Source organism: Nasonia vitripennis (genome assembly GCF_009193385.2).
Source record: "Nasonia vitripennis strain AsymCx chromosome 1 unlocalized genomic scaffold, Nvit_psr_1.1 chr1_random0008, whole genome shotgun sequence".
NCBI classification, from domain to species: Eukaryota; Metazoa; Arthropoda; class Insecta; order Hymenoptera; family Pteromalidae; genus Nasonia; species Nasonia vitripennis.
The window spans coordinates 225006-243910 of NW_022279595.1; the positions used below are offsets into that span (position 1 = coordinate 225006).

The 18905-nt window shown below is 43.3% G+C and overlaps 1 protein-coding gene across 6 annotated transcripts in view; it reads right to left on the reverse strand.

Moving 5' to 3' along the window:
* Positions 1-18905, reverse strand: part of Shmt1 (serine hydroxymethyltransferase 1 (soluble)) — a 90037-nt gene that overhangs the window by 31475 nt on the left and 39657 nt on the right. For all 6 annotated transcript variants that reach the window (XM_031932755.2, XM_031932763.2, XM_031932758.2 and 3 more), the window contains 1 exon segment: positions 1514-1838. In XM_031932755.2, coding sequence (XP_031788615.1) covers positions 1514-1838 — 325 coding nt within the window.

Below are 18905 nucleotides of genomic sequence, written 5' to 3' on the forward strand. Positions count from 1 at the left end.
ATAATAGAGCGCGGGAATACATTGGAAGGCGAGAGTAAGACCAGCCGCATCACTAGAAGAGGAGAAATCTTTATCGACTAATAATAAAATTCTGTTTTTGTCTCATTCAAAAGTAAAACTTTTAACAATTCTTACTTTTAACAAAGTTATTCGCATAGTGTCGCAAGTTCCATTTAATTGACAATGATTACATGATTTTGTATCGTCGTCGTATATTATGTATTCGAAACGCTATAATTTGATAAGAAAATTCGAACACCCGTGTGTGCAAAAAGTTTATTTTCCATTGTATCGAAACAAATAATTTGAGCCAATTAAAGCATCCTACAAATTCATATGAGTGTGTGTATCATTTCTGTGGCTTTCCGATTTTATTGCGCTTGCCCAAATCGCGCTACTGTCTGAGAGGACGAGCAGGTAGCAGAGCAGTTCAAACCCGATCACAATAAAGGTAAGAAGTGTCTTTCAATACGGCAATCGGCCAATAACGTATCCCTCTCTTTCTCTTATATCTTCTTTTTTAAATCGTTAATATCCAGGTAGTTCTCCTTCTTTATAAATTAATGACATGACGGCATAGGGTCACGTCTCAATACTTTATTAGTCCGCGTATCGGATTTTATCGTTTCGAGAGTGTACTCGGACAATTGTCTCCGGCTGTTTTTGAGGATCGCGGGGATAACTAAGTACCGCCAGCGCCCAGATCTATCATCTAGAATCTTTGTCGCCCTCCGTGCTCCCATATTTTTAAGTAACCGCGAAACGTTACTGTCTGATGAAGACTGCCGAGTCGAGGACATAACACTCCTTAATTTTGATAATCGTGATCTTCTATACGAACTTTCTTCTTTAATCCATTTGTAATCTATTAACACTTCGATTTCGCATAAAATTTGTTTTTGCACTTTAAACTACTCTTAATGCTTTTCAATTTTCTAAGAATTTCGTTTTATCTAGACTCGTTGTTAAGATACCCTTTATAATTCCATCCCTTATAACTTTTGTTTACTTAAAAATATCGCACTGCCAGAGAGTCTGTATAGTCGCACCGAGCGAAACGTCCTTTGACTAGAACGCGCAGACGCGATAGTGCAACGGCTCAGGCACTAGCTACACCCGACCCTTCGACTATGCCGAGACTAACCCGAGAAAAGACATCGTCCGACCCCGGAACCAAGGCACGATTTCACTCACTGAACTGTAAGTGTCTATAAGCGTACCTTCTGTACGCCCGGCGGTGAATTCACAACATTTAATTAAAGGGCCTTCTGCCGTTATTATAACGGATCACAACCAGCATAACAATTTAATACGACAAAAGTATAACTTTCGAAATAAAATAAAATTTGTTTCCATCAGAAGGAATAGCTTGCAGCTGGCCATATTAAATTTGTCGTTTATTTTAGCATGCATATTGAACAATCTCATAAACACGAAAAATTAAAAAAAAAATACAAATCAAGAGTGCGTCTAAAATCATTAGTATATATTAGAATTCAACATGTAAAAATACCTTAACGTTTTATGCGTTGTTGTTGAAACTACATCACTGTATTCAAAAGGACTAGCTATTATGCCAGCAGCTACTAATCCAGATATGTGTGCCATATCACTAAAAAGATAAGCATTATTTTCATCAGCTATTTCTCTAAATTTTTTGTAATCGAGACATCTGCTGTAACACGAGACTCCAGCAATAATGATTTTTGGTTTAAATAACTTTGCATCTTCTGCAAGCTTATTATAGTCAATTAGACCGGTGTCTGGTTTAACTTTGTAAGGCATTGATTCGAAAAATATAGAAGTAGCTGAAATTTTTTTATTATTCGTGAAAAATCCTAAAAAAAATAAAAATTACCAAGTATTAAAATTGATTATGCTGCGAATACATTTTGATATAATATAACGATATAAGTGGCATAAGTAGTCTATTACAGCTATGTGTGTATTAGCATCCAAGCGTAGCAAGGGAGATAAATGCCGTGGCGTAAACGTCTGCTTATGACACGAATACTGTACACTATTTAATCGCACTTGCATAAATCTGCCATCACGCCTATCTATGGCTACAAGCAGTTCATTTCTGCGATGAACAATTAGTGCCCGAGCGTAGCGAAGGCGATATACACGATTAAATAATAAATCGTTACGGCCGGCGACGTATTATAATATTTAGCAATAAGCCAGTAAGCATAAAATTGATGAGTACGTATAATTAGTAGCTTAGTGGTGTAAATGAATACACTCAGATACGACGCTCCGGGCAGATGACAGAGCTACCAATATTTAAGTCGCAAAATCGATCAAATCGTATAAGGGAAATCATATATAGATTTCATAAATACGTTCTGTAGGATTTGAATTTATAATTAGTGATGATTTGACTCTTTTAAAATATTGTACAATTCTATTTATGACACATAAAGGGGACAAATATATCTTCGATTCTCAAAAGGGTAAATTTTATCTATATTTTTTAAATTTCACCCATCTTCAGAATTTTAATGTATTTTGTCTACTGCAAATGTCTGTTTGTTGAAAATATCAAATACAAAATTATTTAATTAAGGCTTAACGCTGGTAAAAATTACAATAACCATATTCTTTTTGCAACGTTACGTCCATGGTTCTAGACCTTTTCAAGCCTTTATTAAAATAAATATGTAGTCATTAAATGCGTATTATGAAAGAATATCACAGTTTTTTTAATATTGGAGAGAAAAAGAGGTATTACGGAGAATGTGAAGAATTAATAGTAGATTTATTCTATATAATTATGTAGAGCTACTGCTTCGTCGTGTACACCAAACAAATAATAAATGGCATTTGAACGAAAATCTGTAAGCACAGCGCGCATATGCGAAACTCTCAGCAGCAAATGCTATTTATTATTGCGTTAATATTTTTATTTGAAACTTGCTACACCGATAGATGTTTATAAAAGGAAGGGCAACTAACTCTTGGTTTTTCATAATTTATTGTACTTCTTTAGTTTCAAGCCATTTTCTGCGGTGCACTTGTTCAGTCAACTTGGTCGGTAAAAGTTGGGTTTCGGACCCTTTTGAAGCATTTTTCCAATGAGTATGATCATAACAATTTTGATACCTACTCAAGTAATTTATACTATAACTTATATCTGATCTTGCGCTTGAACTGATATATAACAAAGCACCTATCAAGTTTCTATATTTTATTTTAAACTCACAACTTTCAGCCTTATCAAGTTTTAAATTTGTTTCCATTGGATTACTATACAATCTACTATTTTGTAATTGATACTTATATGCTAGTAACTCTATATATTTAGTTTGGCTTAGTTTTATTTCACAATTGTTATAATCGTATTCTATATTAATCCCTGAGTAATCTTTTATTTCTCCTAAATCTTTCATGTTAAATTTGTTCATGAGAGCTTTCTTTAGACTTTAAATTCTTTTCTTGCTTTTACGACAAATTAATAAATCATCTACGTGCAACAAAAGATAAATAACAACGTCTTCTTTTTCATGAGCATACAAACAATTATCAGCATTGCTTCTCTTAAAGTTTAGTTTTGCTAAGTATTCATCAAAACACTTATACCAAGCTTTCGGACTTTCTGTTCATAGTCCATACAGTGCTTTAAACAATTTACATACTCGGTTTGTTCCATTACTATAACCTTTAGATTGATTTACTTATACCTCCGAGCTTATTCTTCCATTCAAAAAAGCTGTAATATTTTTTGTCTACTTGGGCCTCATCTAATAAACAATGCGCCATATCCATAATTGTTCGATTAAATCTTTCAGCAGTACCATTCAATTCATGTTCGTATGCTGGACAATTATTTATGTAAATACCTCTTTCGTTGGAAATTTATAAAATCGATTGTTTAAATATTCTTTGCCGTTATCGCATATTATCATTTTTACTCTTTTTTCTACTTCGTTTACATACTTTATCATATAATTGAATACTTCATCTTTGGTTTTTATGCAGTAAACTCTGGCTATTTTACTGTAATCATCAATAAACGAAACAAAATATTTTTCACCGTTTGGACCCGGGGTCTTGAAACTACCACATACGTCAGTGTGTATTATCTCTAAAATATTTCTCGCTCTTGTTCTGTTATTATTAAACGGTAAATTATGAATTTTATTTTCTATGCATATTTTGTATATCAAAATTTCCGATTCAAACTTAGTTGGAAAACCTGTCAACAACTGCTGTTTATTTAAAATATTTAAGGGGTCCAGCCTGTGTTAAATTCTCCAAAACAACAACAATATTCGTCCAAAAATTTTTTTTCTTTTTACGTAAATTAAAAAACAAAAAATATCTACTGTAAATATTTACACTGTACACTATTTTTACTGAGTAATATAATATATATACCATAAAAAAACACTGACCAAAATTCATAAGTTTTTACTATATAAATAGTGTTTTTAGTCACTTTCCACGGCTTTGTGAAAGATCCGGACCGGTCTTCTTTACTCTACCCGGGCTTAAAATGTACCTTAAACATGCCCCCTTAGATCTATTAAAGACATTTCTAAAAAATATTAATTAAATGTTGTTAGCAACAAGTACATTGGTGAAAAATATTAATTAAATTTAGCTACCTATCCAACGTTCATCCATACGTGAGAGAGAGAGAGAGAGAGAGAGAGAGAGAGAGAGAGAGAGAGAGAGAGAGAGAGAGAGAATAACACCGAAGGCACTAAGGTGAGGACCAGGACGACCTCAACAACATCAACAGGAGTAACTGCAACAACAACGTCGTGCAAAAATACTCCAAAGCAGCTGAAGAATCAGAAGATCAGACCAGCACCACCATTAGTCTCCTCATCGCGAAATACTTCACCGACTCGCACGACAGAAATAACACCATCCATCGATGCCGCCATGAAAGACATTCGCGAGGCACTGCTTGACATTCGTAAGAAACAGGAAGAGGTCCTCCAGGCACGGAACATCGTGTCTGAAAGGATCACAAGGATCGAGCAGCGCCTGAGTCCACTGGAGTCGCGGCTTAAGGCTCTCGATGAGCTGCCTGCGCTTAAAACTCGCATAGTCACTATTGAGTCTTCCATCTCCGAGCTGCAAGCACAATTTCGAGATCTTTCATCGAGGACCCTTTCAACGCAGGAAGACAATAGCAGCACTTTGCCCAGTACTGTGAAGATCCACAGCCTCCGCATTAAACTAGCGGAGGTGAAAAGGCGGCGAGAACAGTCCTCAAAACTCAGTGATGAATGTGCTTGACTCCACGGTCCTCAGAAAAGACATGGCATCCGCCAGGACCATGGGGAAGCTTGATGCAACCAACCACACCGCCAGGGGTGGTACTGTTAAAATATGTGTAAAATATTCTTTATTAATACAGATATAAGCACCGATACATGATTCCTTATAACGACAACATTCCAACTAACTCACTCGACTTACACTATCGCTTTTATATCCACTCTCCATTTGGTGTAGTTTTACAATCCACCATTCTCTGCTGCTCAGTTCATCGCGCTACTTAGCTGTGTCATTCTTTCCCGTGTATTGCACTTTTCTAAATTTTTCAAATTAGTTAAGTCTTAGAGTTTTTGTTAAAATATCTGCGATATTGTTCTGAGTCTACTTTTACAATTTTTATAATCTCTTCTTCATAACATTCATTTACACAATAATAATGTATTTCTATATACTTAGAATTTTTCGTCATATTACTAAATTTCGCTTTCGTAATTGCTCCAATATTATCTTCATGAATATTAATTGGTTTTTCAATTTTTAACTTTAAAATCATTCAATAAATTTTTAATTATTTTGATTTCAAAAATATTGATTTGTCTCTATCGGTCTTTCCGAGGCAGGTTGTGTGGTGAGAAAGGAGAGAAAGAACTTTAAGACATTTCCTCTTTTCTTCTCAACGTTTCGACGGACAATGCCCACCCTCATCAGAAGACGATGATGTGAAAAAATTTATTAAAAAGATGTTGGTGTATAATAATGTATGTACAGCGTGAAAATAGAACTTACAATTATGGAGAAGATCAGTATTAAGTTTTGTCGAGAAGGCGCTTCCCCGCCGCGCGGAGGGGGGAACGTAGGTGAACAGTGTTTTTCTCTCAGCTGTTCGATTCTGATTCGCGCGAGTCGAGATTTTCATCGTGTTTATATAGCGCGGAGCAGTGAGAAGAGAGTCGAGCGGCCGTGTTGACAATTTCTTCCGCTATTGACGTCAGAGCCTGGCTTATGTTAGTTTTGTTTACAGCTGGTGTATAAGGTGTGTGTATACTGTATTGAAATTTTGAGTCTTCCTTCTTATTAATACCCTTTTCTTGTAGGTGTATGTGTAGCATTTCGGAAACTAGTCTTTTATTTAAATTGATCTCTCTGTCTTTAATGTGGTAATTTTCAAAATTGAAAGTGTGATTCAGATTGTTGACGTGATCGGAGATTACAGTACTTTTCGATTTTTTGTGTTCATTTATACGTGTACACACATTCCTTTTTGTTTGGTCTACATACGTGGCAGAGCAATCATTACATTCAAGCTCATAGACAACGTTGTTTTCTAAATCTTTATCTTTCTTGTCTTTGCCTTTTATAATGATGTTTTTCATTTGGCTATTTATTTTCAGTACAGTTTCGATGTTGAGAGTCTTAAATGCATGACTGGTCTACTGGTAAAAACCTTGAATATAGGGTAGGCTTACAATATTGCGTTTTTCATTACTACTGATCTGTTGCCTTGACAATGTGTTTGATGTTAACGTTGACATTCTTTTTCATATATATTTGTTAACGAAGGCGGATGGATAATGATTTTCGTGCAGTAATTTTTTGATGTTTTAAATGTGTGTGTGTGTGTGTGTGTGTGTGTGTGTGTGCCTTCGTCGGCGAGTTATCTGTTGCTGCTCTCTTATCTCCCGGGTGGGAGCTGCCGTCTCAAACTTCAGGATTATCAGGTTTAATATTCTGTATATTTTTATTGTTTTAATAGCCTTTATACAATAACTCCTTAATTCTCCTATTTTTTGTTGACTAATGTATACAGTTTTACAAGAATGTTTATGTATAAATGATATTTATGTATTACTTTTGATCGTGTATCGTTTAATTTGTACCTGCTCTGATTTAAAAATTTTAATTAGTATGTATTATAAAATGAGATGATATACGCAAGAGTATAGCGCACTATCGGTTACAAACCCGACCGATAGGCGGCGAGCGCGTCCCAGTCTTGAACTGAAGGAAGCGACCCTTAGCTCCTAGGGACTACCTAAGTTGGCCATCGACTAAGTAGTGTCACGGACGAGCGCTAGGCTCTCCGGTGGTATCTCCGATGGCTGCGGCTGACGATGCTCAGAGCGCATCGTCAGCAGAGAACGCCGCTGCCTGGAGTTTGCACGGCAGAAGGTGCAGCGTATGTACCTTTGCACGTGCGACCGCTCGCCGCCGACGAGTCGCGTCGACGGCAGAGCGGGCAGATCACCGGCGACCACCGACGAGAGCAGAACTCTCCCAAACACCCAATAGACTCTGATCAGGACTTCCAGCCTTCTCACTTGTGCTCCCAGAGCATCTTCCCAGCATCCCCAATCATCCGTGACATCTGGCATCCCTCGCCGGATCTGGCGCAGCAACGTCTGACCATCGCAGAAGTTTTGGCCAGCAAGATTCTCCGAAAATTATTTATTTTTTTTTTGTTTAAACAAAATTTTCGGCATATATCGGGAGCCCGGCACATCAAGCTTCAACCAGCGCAGCACCGGGACTCCGAGACTTCTCGGGAAATCTAGTGCATTATTTAAGCACGTGTGGTCGCCGAGGCTCGGGAGAACACCCGAGCTCAAAAATAATAAATCTCAGCAAGGCCGTCAGGATCTCAGCGGCTGAAAAATCGACTGAGCCGATGGAGAGCCGCCAATACCTGTCGGCGCCATCTACCAAGGACCAAGCCAATTTTGAAGTCGAGAAAATCCTGGAGCAGCGCGAATTCGCCTCTTCGAAGTCAGCGTATCCAGCTTCAATCCGACTCACGCCCAGAAATTGAGAGGCCCGGCCAGTCGTCGATTTCCGCACGATCAACTGAGGTGCGGAAATTTTATCCAGCAAAACCGGCGAGTTTTGCAAACTTTCCTCAAGGCCGACCTTCGGCCCACAAAGTCCATATGGACCAACTAAGTCCATCTGGGCCAACGTGGAGAATAGCCGTCGGTGCGGACCAGCCGCCGACACGCACGAGTCGACCAGCAGCGGCCAGTCACCATGCGTGCAGCGTTCCACCTCTTCGCAGCGTACCTGTAAGTCTTTCTCGTTTTTAATAGAGTGGCTTGGCTTTTCGGGAGTGTCCGTATCCTATTTATGGCCAATAGTCCCAAATTTTTCGCGCGTTTTTTTTTTTTTTTTGTTAAGCTTGGATTTAGGCAGGGCGCGTCGGTTAATAAGCGATGGCCCCGCCTGGGCTATTCGGTTTATCAGTTCCAACGCTCTCTCAGGGAGCGAGGAAAAAGGATAAAGTCCGTTCCGCTAGCGACCCCGACGAGCATAATCGGAAACAGACCGAAATCGCGCATGGCATGTTCGGCTTAGTCGTAGACCTGACTCCGCGTGCGCGAAGAAGGGCCGGGAGAACACTGCTCGGAGAGGAATCATCGGACGATTCGGAAACCGACAACCGGGTCTATATATGACCAGCACGTGGCCCGACGTGCAAAGCGAATCGTTGCGCGGTAAAGCGACAACGCCGCGCCCGCAGCAGATCGCGAAATTCACCGAGGAAGAGAGTCACGACCGGAGCCGCGTACACATGCCGAGTCCGGCAACGTCGGTGAACGAAGCGCGCGCGCTGTCGAAATCGGGAAAGAAGTCGAAATCCCAGCTAGACATGCAGAAGCTGGAGGAAAGGTTAACCGGCCTCACGCTGGGCAACGATGGGAACCCCGGGGATTTTCCTGGCGACCCGACGGCGGTACCGTTTTCTGTAAAAGCGCGCGATAAAATCACAAGCAAGTACCACGCGGGCATTCTAAATTTGCACGAAATTAAAAATACAGCGTGGCAAGGTACAACCAACGAAAGGCTCAGACGCTGCAGACCGCATGAATACGATTAACGCCCGCCGCCCAAGTCTGAGGTCCCGCAGGTACTAAACCCATTCGACCTCGCCCCCCAAATGGCGCACGAGCCCGAACACCGCGTGCGCGTAGCCCACCTCAGGCGCTAGCTCAATACGGTTGGCCGAGACAGGAACGTCGGGCGACCCGCATAGCCCGCGAGGAAAACCGTACGCTCCCGCGAAAGGGAGACTCGCGAAGCGGCAGTGACTCGGACTACCCGTGAAAAGATGCTCGTGTTGTACACGCAGGGCGTCGCCCACGGTAAGACAGCTTTGCGAGCGGTACAAACAACTGGGCTCGCGTAGCGGAAGCTCGATCGGCAGCGCAGCGAGCAGCGGGTGCAGGATCAGTCGTTGCAAGCAGCGCATCGAGGACATAGTCAAGCGCATTGAGGGGATGCAAGCGAGCATGCTAGCGCGAATAGAAGCGCTAAAAGAACCGCGCCAAATCCCGACCGAGGCGAAAGCCGCAAGCTCGCAGCAGAGAGGCATTCGCTCTGCGCGAGATGCAAGTCCTCGTCGCGAGAACGACCGCGCCGTGGAACCTGTAGACCCGACCTCGAATTTCGGGCACCGCCGGGAAGCCCCTCGACACGAATATGGAGCTCGTTGGAGCCAGTTTGGCCAATCTCGGACTCGGATAGCGACACAGATTCCGACTCGGAAAGTGAATCGGGCGCGATATTCGACTCCGAATTTACTGATCGCGGTTTTGATGAATATTGACAGAGCGTTAGCTTCGATCGCTCAGTGCCAGTGCGACACATGTACGAGCAACGCCCGGTTGCGACAAAATCGCAGAAACATTCAAAATCCGCGGTAAACTACGGCAGCGAGTTCGACGCTCGTAAGCGTGGGCGCCCGCACCGTTCCGACGGGCGCGCTCAGCACTCTGACAGCGTATACGCGCGCGGCGACCCGCGGCAGAAGCCCCTGTCTTGGGAACGGCCAGGAGGCGGCGGCCGATATCCCCCGGACGACGATCCGGACCCCGACCCATCCAACGGCGGCCACGGACGCAAATGGGCCCCAGGGCCCCCGCAACGCGGTTTTCCCATATACGGAAACACTGCAGGCTGGGCGGACGGGTTCGGCAGCCCCGCTAGCTTACCGTTTCACCAGGCCGCGAATGCGATCCCGGAATTTGACGGCGATTCCGACAATCTTAGCTTGTTCCGCAGAGGCGTGCGGGAGGTAATGATGTCACACGGCCCGGCTTATGAGAGGTATTTGCTCCTCTACATAGCTAACAAGTTAAAGGGTAAAGCCACGGAGAACTACCGCGCGCGCATCGCTAACTACACTTCAGTAGAAAAACTATTGAACGATATTACGCTGCACTATGCGAATATCGGCATAGCCGATCAGATCTACACGCAGATGCGGTCCATCAAGCAAGGACCGAACGAGCCCGTGGGCGAGTACGGCCTGCGTGTAGAAAAATTATTTAACCGCTTTATGACTATCGTGGAGTCGGCTCCCAATCTGTCTAATTCGGATAGGCGGGCTAGGAGACTCAGGCTTGAAAGCTCCGCTGGACCATCAGGTTCATTGCAGATTCCCGAAAGATTTAAGCACGGCAATCACCGCTGCTATTGAATTCGAGGGGAAGCAGAGCGGCCGAGATGCCGGCAATACACCTTTATTAGCTAAATCCGCTGCTCAAGTGCGCAGAGCCACCGCAGAGGAGGTCGGCGCAAGCGGCGAACAGCAGCAAAACGCGGGTTCCGATCAGATCGAAAATCCGCGGGCGCATGCATTTACTGCAACCGGCATGGGCACTCGGTCGACCCATGCGTTGTGTTGGTCCGACACGCGTCCGAGCGAGCGATCTCCAACCCCTACCAAAAAAAGAGTAACAATAACAAAAATGCCGGTTCGAATAATAATAAAAACGCCGGGTCGAACGATAAAAATAACAACGCCGGTTCCAATGATAATAAGAACGCTAAGGGCGAAAATAAGGACGGCAATGGTAACAGCAATAAGTCCAACCAGAAGAAAAACAAAAACTGGAACAATAAAAAACGTCGCGATAGCTTGGCCGGGAGTAAGAACCAAGACTCAGATCGCGATAATAAAAACAATTCCGGTAATTTAAACTAGTCTCACGTTCGTCGCAATCCTCAAGCGGCGAGCGTCCAGGCGAAGAGCGAAATGAGGAGCAATGCTCGTTAACGGCAAAAATAAAATTTCTCACTACAGGCAGACAGCCTCCAATCGTTTCCGTAAATTGCCCGCAGTTAAGAAAACGCACGGACAAATTTTCGCTGATTCCGGTGCGGATATTTCCGTCGTGAAAGTCGGGGAGCTAGCCCCCGGCTACCCGTACGACTCGCAGAAAATCATTAAGGTGCAAGGTGTGACCGACGGTACCGCGTACACGCTCGGCCAGGCGGTAGTGCAGCTGCAAGGGTTGCTTTGCAATGTCCATGTAGTATCCAACAATTTCCCTATAGAAAATAGCGGAATCATTGGATGGGACTTGATCGATGCACACAATGGTTGTGTCGATGCTGCTAACAAATGTCTCCAACTGGGCGACATTAAACTACCGTTCGAATCCGCCGAGCTGGTCACAATTCCCGCACGAGTTAAAATGGTTATAGGCGCGCGCGTACGGAACGACAACGTGAATGTGGGGTGGGTCCCTCTGCAGAACATTCACCCCGACTTACTTTTTAGTAAATTCACGGGCGAGAATATCAACGGCCGCGTATACGATGTCAATATCAGCGATACGGAAGTTACGATTGCTACTCCCACGGTAGAGTTAGAGGAGGAGGAAACCGCCATTACTAATTCACCTCTCGCCGATGAGGACGGCGATGCCGACAGCGATGCGAACTCTTCCGCCAAAATAAGGCGAGTGATAAACTCGGATAAGCACGTCGAAAAATACCAAGAGATCCGCCGTTTAAACGAAAAACTGCAGGCCGATAGCGAAGCAAGCCGCTTTCGAGTCGACGAGATTATGCGGTTGGCCAATAGTTGGCGCATACGCGCGATTGTTGATGAGTACGCAGGCGTGTTCGGCCTTGAAGGCGAGGCGCTCCCTGCGACTCACTTGTTACAGCATAGAATTTTGCTGAAATCAAACAAGCCAATCCGGAATCATCGCTTTCGCTTCCCTCCTGCTATAAAGGAGCACATGCTCAGAGAGCTTGCAAAGCTTCGCGAGCAAAATATCGTTGTACCGTCCAACACAAATTACTCCTCGTCGCTCTGGATTGATCCCAAGAAGCTAGACGCGCAGGGTAATAAGAGGTTTCGATTGGTCACTGACTATCGAGCGCTGAACGAGGAGACCGAGGGCAGTTGCCACCTGCTCCCGTTCACGAGCGACATTCTCTGTACGGCAATCAGCTCTTACAATTTGACAGGATGGCTATGGGCCTCAAGGAGGCCACTATAACCTTTACCAGGGCGATGTCACTGGCAATGGCGGGTCTGCAGGGCGATGAGGTCGAGATTTATCTCGATGACCTCATGGTTTTTGGCGAAACGCTCGACGAGCACAACGACTGTTATTCCAATAAACCCGATTCGTGACTCTTCCCCGTCCGCCGACGAAGAGCGCGAAAGGGAAAACTCGCCGATACTCGGGCGGAAGAGCCGAACGAAGAAGAAAGCTTCGCTCGCAGCCGGTCCTCTGGATAAAGCCATGGGGGCTAAAACCGCCGGCGCGCAGGACGAACTGGTCGCAAGGTGCGAAAATGAACGAACTGCTCCTGCTTCAGCAACAGTGCTAGCCAGCCCGTACGAATGCCCGACTGGGAATGCATCGGTATTCGTAAATGCTCGGGAAACCGATTACACGGTCAGCGACCCCTGCTCGCAAGACCCGAAATCATTCACGACGCCTGCAGCCTCACATCTCGCGATAGGCAGCCCCGCTACTTTCCATAGCAACGATAGGCGCAATTCCGACGAGAGCAGGCCAGGCGCGAGCGCCGGCAGCATCGCGATGCAGCTCGGATCTGACCAACAGCTGCATGATGCATCAGCACTGATAAGCGTCGAAAACACGAGCCCAAACGGCTGCGTGCTGTCAGATGATGACAGAGACAGCACAGCTGCAGTCAAGGCCGCGCTGACTGATAATAAGTTAAAGCGCTTCATTGTAGCCAGGGCCAGGCCCCCTCGCGAAAAGCCCCCTTGAGCAATTCCCGAAGACCAGGAACCTCCACCTTTTGTGCACCTGAAGGCTTACAACGAGCACCCTTTCCGTTTTAAGGAAAATTTGGTGTACCTGATCTCGGCTGATGGATTTATATCAACCGAGATACAGAAGGCGTTGATAAAACGACACTATCTAAACCTGAACGACTTGACTAAGGAGCATTACAAGCTCGGTGAAGTTAATGTAACGACATTTGGAGACGTCAAGCTAGTCGGAGTGTATATAAAAGCATTTTTCGAGGATCGGCCATTACGAGCTGACCTCCGCAAATGTCTAAAAACACTCAGAAATGTCGTTCTAAAAGAGTGCATACGCAGTTTCGCGGTAATTCGCGATCTGGCAATGCTTACTCCTGCCGAATGGTCCAATTTCGTGGACCTTTTCGACTGCGTGTTCGCTGGGAAAGCGGTCGTCGCAGTGCTATATAACAATAACTTGCCTATGCCCCCAGTCGCTGATAGACTCAAAATTATAAGAGAATATCATGAGGCGGCGATGGGAGGACACAGGGGCATGCATAAAACGTACAACAAACTTGCTAATGACTATTTTTACAAAACTCCGTCGAGCTTTTCCCAAAATAACGGCGACATAACATATAACGATTACATCGCCGATATGACAAATAATTTAACAGCTTTGCAAACTGCAGCCGCAATGAACTTGGTACAGTCCAGGTACCGGTCTAAGCATTACTATGACCGGAAACTAAATTCAAAACATTTTCGAGAAGGCGAAATCGTCTTTCTACTGAAAGAACCGATGGTGGGAAAATTCGCCAAGGAATACCGCGGCCCCTTCGAAATAATCGCGATTAATCGCAAAACTAATAACGTCACCTTGCGAAACGACGAGGTGACAAGAACGGTCCACTTAATGGTATAAAATTGAACGGCCCAGCGAGCTGGCCAGAGAAGCCGCGACTTCTGAAGCGGACCCCGTGGAGTAAGACGTTTTTTTTTTACTGTTTTTTTTTGCGCGTCCCCGGACGGGCCGCGCAATAAAACAAAAAAACATCTTACTAGCTAAGCCACCTCCATGCGTCCAAGAAGCCAGCCGCTTAGCATCGACTTGCGCTGGCTAACCTCTGCCTCCTTGTATCTTTTAGGCTTTGCGCAGGCAGCGGCCCGGGAAGCAGTGAGCCCTTACTCTCGGGTGTTCAGGACCGCTTCATACACCAGCTAAAGGAAAACCTGGGGTTGATTAAGGAAAAGATTGCGCCGTTGGCGACATCCAGCACCAACTGGAAGTTGATCGAGAAGGTCGATTTGCGCCCGTATTTTCTCACAGGTTCAAAGTTGGTGCATAAAGTCACGAACGCGGCTCTCGCGTGCTGACCGCGTTGCGATTCGGCAGGCCTAATTGAGGAAGCCAAGGTCGCCGCCCGCCAGGCAGACCGTGTAAGAGACTTAATACTTATCCACGGCTACGGCATAGGGCCACAGAGGTCTCGGCACGCCGTTCTGCCCTTTATTGGCTCATTTCATAGGTGGCTATACGAGACGCTAACCGAAGCCGATCTAATCGAGGTCCAAGAGGCGGTCAAGTCCATCGCCAAGGACAACCGCCGCACGGCCGCGCTCTTAGCAAATCAAACGGAAATCGTCGAGCACGAGTTTTCGGAATTGAATGAGAGAATGCGTAAGCTAGATGCAGCAACTGCCATGTTATCGAACAGGACAAGATTAAACGTTATCGGACTAGATAATCTCGACACAGAATTAGAGATCAGAAACGGTTTGGCCCAGTTTAAGTTGGACACGGAGATCATCACGGACGCGATCTTATTCGCGGTCAAAGGCCTGGTCCACCCACGGATCATGTCCCCCGAAATGATCGTCCGTTCGGCAAAAACGGTGCAGGACACGGTATCTCACGCGAGATTCCCCCTTTCTCCGGACGAGTCAGCGGCGATCCCGATTATGAAAGTATCGAAAATTTCGGTATTATTCGCGAACGGGTACCTAGTTTACCACTTAGCGATCCCCTTAATCGACATGGAAAAATTCGTGCTGTTTAAGGCCTCGCCCGTGTCCGCTGTTCAAAATATTTTAAATATTTCTGACATGGCCGCTTAAATATGGCCTGCTCATACATACTTCGCGGTGAGTACGTCTAATCGTACATATGTCCCGATCCCAACACAGGAAGTGCCAAATATACGGGAGTTGTTTGGCACGCTGATCATGCTAGACATGGTAGACCCAGAACCGGTGCGCGACGTGCGCGACAACGTAGCATGCGAGGTAAGAATCGCGGCCGGTCGGGCTATAGAGGACCCGGGCGTATGCGACGTAAAAATTAAGCACTTAAGGGACACTTTTTGGTTGAGGCTGCATAAAGCCAACACTTGGGTGTACGCGGCAAGGCAGGCAGAGGATATCTTTATCCAATGCACTCGTGCTGAGCAAATTACGTCGCAAATTTCGGGCTCAGGTATACTCGAATTACGTGACGGCTGCTCGGCCCACACAGCCACCGCTCGCCTCTCCGCCGCGCACACTTTTACCCAAAAAGTGAATGCATCCTCTTTTGGCTCGTTGCAATTTAACATGTCGCAGTTAATCGCGCGCATGAACAAATCCGCGCACGCGTTGACAGACTTGCAACAAGCAATTGAAAACGAAGCAAAGGTTCGCGCCGAAAGTGTCCACGGCTCTGAAATGGAAAATTTGAAGGCCGGGGCAGGCCTGCGCGACAGCTTTCGAGTTCCGAAATCTCAGCGACTACGCATGGTCGATCGGCTACTCGTCCTGGACTTTGATCGGCGTCGTCATCGTCTCCTTAGTCCTGACCTGGTGCTTCTTGCGGTATCGAGCGGGTAAACCCATGCGCGATCTCATTAGCCAGCAGAAAGCGATGATGCAATTGGAAATGACGCGCCAGTTCCGCCGTAGAATAGACGAAACAACGGTCTAGTCCCGCTCCCCGTACGCGCACCAGAGCCACGGACAGCCAAGAGTACTGTAGCTTCGCGCCTAGACGCCTTGCTATCGTATACTTTTTGTTTTTTTTTTGTACCTCTTAATTTACGCCGTAGCTATAACCAAGCCACTCTATAACGAGAGAGACGCGTGGACTACGGCGCATATAGAATATATATATATATATATATATATATATATATATATATATATAAATATATAATACTTTTATATCTAATACATATATACTTTTGAATACTTGCACTAATGTGCATCGCTTATTCTATCATATTATATGTTTGTTTATTGTCTTAATTTCAGCCAATATTGTTTAGATTTAAGTTAAGGGTGCAGCGGCAAACCCACCTTAGATCATAAGAAGCGTTTTAGCAAAAAGCACGCTGCGTCGTGCGGCGCCAAATCGTCTAAGCGCATAGCAATGCAATAAGGTAAGCCGGCTATGTATGCGGCGAAGGGCCAGGTTTTCGCCAGGCCCAAGCGACAGCACTTGGCTAGAGCAAGGCCTCTATTATTCAATTTTTTAACTGCTTATAATTTCTGTTTCAATTATTATGCCGTTTAATCATATTTTGTAATAGCGCTGATCACGTTTTATTAAATTCGTTTTCATACATATATGTACGAGCGCTCCTTGTGACGCTCTTTTACTTATTTGTTTTTATCAAACTAGGATAAGGAAAACTTTGTATTTGAGGGCTCTGTCTCTTAATTGTGTAAGGCAGCAGCGGCTGTCAGGAACAACACCCGCGGTTCACACATACACACATACATTATATAGTTTTTAGCACTGACATTCACGGAATCAGTGAGGTTTGGTTAGAATCTAATGCGAAGGGACAATGCGTTTTTTTATACATACATCGTGCATATTTCAATTTCTGCATTATGCACTGGCATCCAGGGACAACTCATTTTTTTTTAAATTCTTTTAAAAAGAAACCTTAAGTTTACTCCGGCGCGGAGCGCGCTTGTGCGCGCGCCGACGCTCACAACACAATACACTAACACACAAGCACTCCACGCACGGCTTCGCCGGGTGACCCTGTATTGTATATGCGAGGAAGAGGTAAATAAAGACGACTACACTCTGTTACGGTTCAGGACCGACTGACTTTATTGCCTGCCTTCTCACATTCTATACTATCGTTATAGATACACACATTCGTACACATTCATACATCACATATCTTACACCCTGCTTTTTTTTGGCGCTGAGGGCGTACTTTTTAAGATATTTATAAATTTGTGCTAAAATGATTAAAATTCATATTTAAAGCCTGTGGCAAAGCCTATGAATTGCTTGGAGCATACTTAAAAAAATCACAGAGACAGCAAACATCAAAATAAAGAGAGTCACCGTAGAAGAAAATTATTCCTTAATGTCCATCATTGACTAAAAATTCAAAGCTTAGTGATAAATTATTTAAATACATGTTTGCTTATAGTAATAAATTGCGTCACTTGGATCATCGCCAAAAAAATCATAAAACTTGATTTATGTCTCATATATTATGTCTTATATATAATATATTATGTTTCTTGCAAAAAATTATAACATAAATCATACACTCGATCATAATTTTTCAAAGTCAGTGGATAATTAAGTTAATTTTTTAAAGAGATTTAATATATTTACGATTTCTCGTCTTCGGTAGGAATATTTATAACAATAAAATCAAGTTTTATGATTTTTTTGGCGATGATCCAAGTGACGCAATTTATTATTATAAGCAAACATGTATTTAAATAATTTATCACTAAGCTTTGAATTTTTAGTCAATTATGGACATTAAGGTATATTATATCTCTTACGAAAATGAACTTAATTATCCACTGACTTTGAAAAATTATGATCTAGTGTATGATTTATGTTATAATTTTTTGCAAGAGACATAATATATTTACGATTTCTCGACTTCGGTAGGAATATGTATAACAATACAATCAAGTTCTATGATTTTTTGGCGATGATCCAAGTTATGCAATTTATTACTATAAGCAATTTATAAGCTTTGCCACAGGCTTTAAGTATGAATTTTAATCATTTTAGCACAAATTTATAAATATCTTCATTTTTAGTCAAAGATACAGGGTCTCTGTCATTCTGGGACCCATACAGGAACTTTTGCACTATAAAAAGGTATCTCCATGAATTTTTTGGTGGTCGTAGTCTGGATCAAACTCTTACTTTCACCAATATTAAGGTTTCAATGACTTATAAGATAGGTATAACACATACATATAACTTTAAGGGTATTTTTATTGAAAAAGTGAGAAAATTTTACAAAAAAAGTATATCTATGTCTATAGTGAAAAATGCTTCCCTGAGGAGCTATGAATAAATTAATTTGTGCTGAAAACCCAAAAATTGCCAAAATTTACATCTTTAGCTCGCTACCATTTTGGTAAAAAGTAATTTTAAAATCTGAAAAAATTCAGGTGCATTGGAAACTGTTTCTGCAACATATTTACCGTGGGTTGAAGAAGAAAAAAATTTCGATCTTCGATTTGACAGAGAACTACCCTTATATACAGTAGAAAAAAGCATAAGAATACGTATATATATAAAATATTTTTATAAAATTTTATTATATAATAAAATTATGTGAAATTATTAGTGATTTTTATACAATAAAATAAAAAAAAACAACAACAGAATCAACCTGCCTGA